Source organism: Solanum stenotomum, chromosome 2 (genome assembly GCF_019186545.1).
Source record: "Solanum stenotomum isolate F172 chromosome 2, ASM1918654v1, whole genome shotgun sequence".
NCBI classification, from domain to species: Eukaryota; Viridiplantae; Streptophyta; class Magnoliopsida; order Solanales; family Solanaceae; genus Solanum; species Solanum stenotomum.
In genome coordinates, this window is record NC_064283.1 from 58,357,115 (window position 1) to 58,364,855 (window position 7,741).

General features: G+C 35.6%; 1 protein-coding gene across 1 annotated transcript; it reads left to right on the forward strand.

The window, feature by feature from the left end:
• Nucleotides 1–1,470: 1,470 nt before the first annotated feature.
• On the forward strand, nucleotides 1,471–7,061 carry LOC125854491 (acyl carrier protein 2, mitochondrial-like). The gene is made up of 2 exons (XM_049534063.1): nucleotides 1,471–1,787; nucleotides 6,577–7,061. The coding sequence occupies exons 1-2, from the start codon at nucleotides 1,578–1,580 to the stop codon at nucleotides 6,751–6,753; spliced, it is 387 nt and encodes a 128-aa protein (XP_049390020.1). The 5' UTR covers nucleotides 1,471–1,577; the 3' UTR covers nucleotides 6,754–7,061.
• Nucleotides 7,062–7,741: the final 680 nt, after the last annotated feature.

Genomic DNA, 7,741 nt, shown 5'->3' on the forward strand with positions numbered 1-7,741 from the left:
AAGGTTTGTGTATATCAAATTCTCTTCGGACTCCATTTGTGAGAATATACTTAGATATGTTGTTATTGATTAGATAAATAGTTTATGACTTTAGTGTTTGGTCAAGTGTTTTGTAAGTGTTACATTACAGAGGGGCATAAAGAATCACTTTATGATTTGTGTTGGAGTAATAAATAATCTGAAACGTTTATCATGTGAGATTGTAGTTAACTTTTTAATATTTATTGTAAAGGAAGTGTTAGGGGGTTCACTATTTAAATTTTATTTAATAGAAGAATTGTTAAGGTGTAGAGATTGCTATTATTGATCCTCGATTCAAAAGTGATGTTATTGAAATAGGATGGTAAGGAAACTACAACAATCAAATAGTGAGGTACAAAGAAAATAAAACAAGCAGTGAGACAAGAAAAGGAGGGGGGGTCTCTAGGGATGACAATGGGGCAGGCTGGGTGGGGTGGGGTGGGATGGGTTTAAGGCTATGTGGGGATACAGGGTGGGTTGAAGTGAGTTTTTTAAAACTAATGCGGGGAGGAGCGGGTTGTGAGTATATGTAATTTTATGTGGGTTCAAACTTAATTTTAACTTTTTGCAGGTTATAAGAGTGATAAAACGTTATTTCTTAAGATAATTTCTTTAAAACTACTAAAATATTCAACATAGTAAATGAAAATGGTTCAATAAAAAATAATACAATTTTTTACATGTTTTCCAATTGACCTCTAAAAATAAAATTTTAAGTCACTATCCTATTAAATTAATACAATTTAATGAAATATGAATTTATTTTTATGAATTTTATTGTTTAGTATCAAACTTAACTATAAAAAGAAAATATTAAAACAAATTATGTCGGGCGGGTCTATGGCGGGTGGGGTGGGGCGGATTAAAAATTTTGTTGGTTAAGCTCAACCCACCTCGCCCTATTGTCATCCCTATCCCCATTCTCCCTAGTTGTTTTCGGTTACTACCTCTCAGCCATTGACAAGTTCTGTCTAGTCCCTTCTCCCTTAGTTCTTTTTCAGTAATACCTCTGCCTCTCCTACCTTTTGTACAATTAACCTTTCACACCTCCTAACTAACGCATCATCGACTCCTTACACTTCATTTTCAAACGCTCAAAACTACACATCCTCCTTTCACTCATCTTATTTGCCACAAAGGTCGCTCCCATCTTGCTCAGATAAATTCGTTTCTAATCATATCTCCTAGTTACACACGTATCCATCCAAACATCTTCGCCTTCTAAACATGGACATTCTTCATTAAATAACACTTTGCTCATCATAAAATGCTCTAGAAACGAGCCTCTATTTCATTTGCCTCAAGGCACCTTAATTAACTTAAATACATTGTTTTGTCCAATTAATAGATGTAGTAAAAAATAAAAAAATATTAGGAAATTTTTTTTTAAAATTTTAAAAATGAAAAAAGAAAAAAGATTTGTTTTTATAAGAAAAAAAAAACTTTAAACCCTCTATGAGAGTATTAGGACTTTTCCAGAACCTTTGAGAAAGCCCTCACGCCGCTTGTTCATCTTCTCCAAATCTCTGCCTTCTCTTTCTATACATACATTTTCAATGGCGGCGAGGATCGCATTGCTAAAGTACCTGAGAGTGGAAGCTCGCCCAGTGCAGCTTCGAAACCCTAGGCTCATCGGAGGTTCAGTCAGTCAGCTTTTCAAACGTCATTTCTCGGAGGAAGTAAGGGGATCGTTTCTCGACAAGGATGAAGTTAGGGATCGTGTTATCAACGTCGTCAAAAACTTTCAGAAAGTTGATCCTTGCAAGGTATATCTAACATATTGCGTTTTATGCATACGTTTTTTTCGATGTTAATTTCTTGTGAAATGAAATTAGGGTTTTGTTCAGGTTCAGGCTAATTCGTTTTTAGAAATTGAAATTCGCTGTGTGTTTATTTACGTTTTTCATAGATTTAAAGGCTGTTGGGCCATACGTCTTCGCAATTTTTCCAGATGATTGTTGGATTATATCTTTTAGCTAGAGAACATGCTGATAGAATTTGGTTTCAGAATTGAGAAGAATATTTTTGGTAGGAGCATTACTACATGTAATGGGACTCTGATAAAATCATCTGTTGACAGATGAAATTAGTGTTCTGTTCAAGTTCCGGCTAATCCGTTTTTAGGATTGGAATGTATTGTTTATCTTACAGATAAAATCATCTGTTGACTGATCAAATTATTTTATTTTTATTTGCCTTACACTTTTGTTGTGTGTGTTTTTATGTTATTCATGGATTTTAAGGCTGCTGGTCCTATAGATTTAAAGGCTAGATTGGGCTTGTCTCGGTTAATTCCACGGGCACCTGCTACCTCCCACTAAAACAGGTATCGGGTAGCTCTATCCATCCGAGGCTTGGACAAATGTGAAGAAATCACCATAGTTCTTTCTCTTTTTTTTGAGAAATATAACATTAATTCTATATATCCACAGGTATACTACACCAAAAAGTGTAGTTCCCCTGCAAAAGTATTACAACTTACATCTTGTGGTTCAATTTGTCCTTACAAAAAGTCTAAAACATCAAAAATGTCTTCTGCTTGAGCTAGTAATTTTTTCTCATGCCAAAAGTAAAATAGGCCTAAGCAATTCGTTTTAAGATTCTGTAAGTTGCTTTGTACTCTTTCTTTTTTTTTTTTTTGAGAAAGTTAACATTAAGCTGCTTTGTACTCTTTCAAAACACCTCCTATTCCTCTTAGACCAAACTGACCACCAAATACAAGCCAGGACAATCTTCCATCTCTCCTCCGTGCTTACCATGCCATCCTTGTTCCCAGCATCTTAGCACCTGCTATGCTTCCAGGTTTCACCCATCTAGAGGCTAATCGATGACCCCTTTTATTTAGGTTTTCATGTGTCCAAACTGCCTCTTTAGCCAAAAGCCAGGTGAACAGTTAACTAACTTTGTAAGGGATCTTTGGCTTCCATATCATCTTCCAAGGCCAATCTTTTCCCTTCACCACTGCTGAATTCAGCTCCTTGTAAGCTGAGTTGATAGAGAACTTTCCATTCCTGTCTTTGTTCCATTCCAGTCTGTCTTCTCCTCCATTGAGGTTATTAAAATCTGCTACTGAATTGTAAAATTCTGCAATTCTTTTCATCTCCCAGTCATTAAAATGTCTCCTTAGGAATAAATTCTACCCTTGACCAGTCCACATCAAGGCAACTGTGGCATGTTGCTGTTGACTTTCTGCGAAGAGTGGATGTTGTTGTTTCATAGTTCCTTGCCCTGTCCATTTGTCATGCCAAAAGGATGTTTGCTGTCCATTCCCAATCTTCACCTTTGCTCTGATCTGCATCAATGGCCATAGGTTCCTGATAGGTCTCCAGACTGAGTTCGTTCATTTGGAATTGAACATGAGACCTTATGGTACTCTACAACCCACTTCATTGACCACTTGGCCATCCCTTGGGTGCTTATACAATGTGCCATTTTTCTGGAGGATTGTTGGATTATTTCTTTTTGCTAAAGAACATGGTGATAGCTAAAGTTATCAGTTCCCCCAAAAAAAAAAACATGGTGATAGAATTTGATTTTAGAATTGAGAAGATCTTTTTTGGGTAGGAGATGTACTACATGTAATGGGACTTTGATAAAATCATCTGTTCCCTGGTAAAATTCTTGTAGTTAACGGATGCTTATGTCCATATTTTAATCAGCTTTAAGATTGATTCAGCTTGAGGGAATTGGTAACTGATAGCTCACTAGGAGTAAATTTAGAAATTCCATAGTATATAGCTTGATAGGAAAATCCAACAGAATATATTTTGCAAAAAAAAGTGAATATTTCCTTGTAGTGGTTTTCGCAACTTGTGGCCCATCTATGGTTGAAGAAATTGGTTCATTTCCCCGTTGTGGTCTAAAAATTAGTGCACTACCCATTGCGTTAACTCATGCTTACAATGTTTGGTGGTCCTTCTGAATAATGGTTAAAAATGCAGATTGTCCCTTGTAATTTATATGCACTAGTGTTATTAAGAACTATCACTCTGCTGTTTAGTGAGAATGAGTGGTGATGCTATATGAAGAGGGGGTCATCTGAGCTGTGAGGTACAAAGTTCCTAACTATAGGGAGCTAATCGGCTAGTTGCTAAATCGTACAGGGAGGTTACTTGCAATCCTTATGTCTATCACGAAAATTTATATTTGTAGGTTGACAATATGAGAATATAAGTTTAGTGTCCAATAATGTGAACTGTTATCAATCCTAAACTCTAGCCGGCTAGCAGAGGAATAGAGCTAATAGATGGGAAAACTTTTTCCGTTTCAGTAAGTTAATCGAGGTTATTGACAAGAGGATTCTTGTATGAGTTCATTTTGGAGGGAATGCGTAGAATAAATAGAACCTCTGTCAATTTCCAAAATTTTAAGTGGTTTTGCAAGTTTATGAAAGGGTATTTGAGAATAAACCACCTCAGTACGAGGAAGGCGCGGAACAAATGGTCAGAAATGTATGAATTTTTATACTAGAGCACAATGCAATATATATGGAAGGTAGTCACTAAGTCAGGATAGAAAAAAATTATGTTCCTTGGAATCTCCAAAAATGATGCCGTACCCACGTTGAATTCTTCAAAAATGAACTACTTTTGAATGATTGGACACGAACTTGCCGACATTTTTGAAGACTCTGAGCAGCATAGGAAAAAATCAAGGAAGGAGATGTTAGGCTGTATTCATGTCAGATACTAGCTACATGCAATTGGAAAATTCATTGGAAAAGCTTGTCAAGAAACTAGTTAAAAAGTCATAAACTGATGCAGGAGCAGCAAGTCGGCAGCAATGGAGGTTCGGACCGAGGATAATTTGGAAGTCAAAAGGGAATGCAGGGACTAAAATTTTCATTATTGTCAAAGAGGGATCATATGAAATCAGAATAAAGTTCCATGAATTAATTTGTCACTAGGAAGACTTGGAACCTTGGGCCATACAGAAACAACTCTGGTTATATGTGGATGTGTATGTTTGTTCAAATATGAGAACTAAGGAATGGTGGAGTTGCCAGTTTGATTGCTAATTAGATCCCTTTGGGAATAATCTTGACAAGCATCCAGTTACATTAGGTAGGGTGGTTTAAAAAATGATACTTATATGTGCTGAGACAGCAACATGTGTAATGGCTAGAAAAAGAACATTCCCTTCCAAAGTATAAAGATGAACTGTTTAACAACTTTTTACTTTTGGTGTATACATTCTGTACCTAAGGATATAGGGGAAATTAACCTATTTCTAGACAGTTTATAAGGAATATAGGAGATAGATTTTGTTTTGGGCTGTCCTTTCATACTTTTGATGTAACTATGTAGGAGCACACTATTGGTGTACTCCTTTTGTTTATAATACCAGTTAACTTTCTCAAAAAAAAATGTGTAATGGCTAGAAAATATGGAGTATGAGAAAATTGACTATTGGCTGTTAAAAAAGTAGGAAGGAAAGAACAAAGAACATGAGGAACTTTCATGAAGCGGAGGTTGTAAAGTGAGCATTGTCGATCAGGTAAATCGACTAGTTAGTGGACACAATAACGCAATGGGGCTAATTTGTTTTGACTTTTAATTTGTTGAATAAAATCAGAAGATGGAAGGAATGAGTCGAAAACTGTACATGCTCTATTGATCGGATGGCCAAGCCCATGGTAACAACAAANAAAATTGACTATCGGCTGTTGAAAAAGTAGGAAGGAAAGATCAAAGAACATGAGGAACTTTCATGAAGCTGAGGTTGTAAAGTGAGCATTGTCGATCAATTAAATCGACTAGTTAGTGGACACAATAACGCAATGGGGCTAATTTGTTTTGACTTTTAATTTGTTGAATAAAATCAGAAGATGGAAGGAATGAGTCGAAAACTGTACATGCTCTATTGATCGGATGGCCAAGCCCATGGTAACAACAAAAAAGGTGAAATACAATAATTGCCTCTTTGCTTCTTGTTTTTGGGTAGAGATGAAAACACATGTTATGGTAAAAAAATAATGAAATATAGGAAGACCTACTGTACGTTGGTCACACGGTTTAAAGGAATTGAAGAAGATAAGAACCTTATTGTACAAAGACATGTAAAGCAAACAGTTTCCCATTTGTTTCATTTGGCATACAGGGTTGTGAAGCAATTCCACCAAGCTTGCTTTTGAAACTTGCTCATCTTCCAATTCAGAATATTTCTTCTAAACCTCAATTTCCAATGCACATCTCTTTATGTAACAGTCTACGGATGTTTGTACTGTCATCTCTATCTGGCATGACACTTAAATTGGGGAAGGAAATCCTAAATGCACCAAGTGCATGCCAACAATTTTCCCTTGCATTTTCCTTCCTAACTCCATCTCTCAAAATCCTCATTTAGTTCTATTTCATGTCAGCATATTCTTGCGGTGTGCATCTTCTTGTTATTTTTTGTTGCCAGCGATGCTACCAATGTGTTATTGTCATGAGTCTCTATTACCAGCTTATTGTCCTGATGTTTTACTTGGAATCTTTCAAGTTTTATCTAACATTTTTTTCCTTTATTAGCTTCAGGGAGTAGTATTATATTTACAAATGCCATATCTTGCAGGTTGTCCCAAATGCTCACTTCCAAAATGATCTCGGCTTAGATAGTTTAGACACCGTGGAAGTTGTGATGGCCCTTGAAGAAGAATTTAGGTTTGAGATTCCAGACAATGAAGCCGACAAGATCAACTCAATAAATTTAGCCGTTGATTTCATTGCATCTCACCCTCAGGCAAAATAAGCGAATAAAATGTAGCTTGATGAGTACTCATTTCCTTCTTTTTCCCAATTCAAGTACCTTCATTTACTCACTTTTGGCGTGTGGTTTATCATACGTATGCTTTCTGCCCAGCGCTCTTGTAAGGATTTTGGTCCGTCCTCAGGACGAGAACAACCATTATCAGCTAGACAAAAGTTCATTCTCTATTAGATTTGAGATATATGTTGTTAGAATGTTTAGTGCTTATGAAAATAAATCTAGCTTTATGGTACCTACCATGGGTCAAGATGAAATTTTAATGGTTTTTAATCCTAATTGTTGGCCAAAAGCCAGAAGTTATAAGGTTTTATAATTCTCATTGTTGATCAATTGGTTGTGTTCTTTTTGTTTTCTCATTCAATGTTCAATAACACTTATTAGGGGTCGTTTGGTAGAGTGTATTAGCAAAAATAATGCATGCATTAACTTTGTGTATTAGTTATACCTTGTTTGGTACATTTTTTCATGCTATGTATAACTAATGCACTTTATTGTGTATTATGGAGTGTATTACTAATACAAAGTTATACAAAGAATTTTAACACTTGCATTAGATTAACTAATGACAGAACTACCCTCTAAGCCTTTATTAAAACATTTTTCACTACTTTTCCACGGTAAAATAATGCTATACTCAAAACGTAAGCTTTGCAAATTGCAGTAAAAAGCATATAGATTATTGCATTACAGAGAACTTTTTTTTTAATAAAATATTTTTGAAAAATTAAAAAATCTTGCTGCTCCCTGTGTATTTCAAAGTCAAAACACAATTGACAAAAAGGGGGTTATAAAGATTAAAGGGGCACGAAATAGAGCAACTTCTTCTAGAAATAATAATAATAAATATTATTGCTTCTAGGGAACGAGTAGATCAAAAATGAATATTGAGAACTTGAAATGACTAGTTTGCTGGTGGTAGACTTTGAGGCAAGGTGAGGGTTAAACGATGAGGTATTCAGATGACTTAAAT

What these genes read in the sequence shown, in the direction of transcription:
- LOC125854491 (XM_049534063.1), top strand. Translation starts at nt 1,578, where the DNA reads ATGGCGGCGAGGATCGCATTGCTAAAGTACCTGAGAGTGGAAGCTCGC. An exon ending in AGAAAGTTGATCCTTGCAAG is followed by an intron (nt 1,788 to 6,576) that starts GTATATCTAACA and finishes CATATCTTGCAG; the next exon opens with GTTGTCCCAAATGCTCACTT.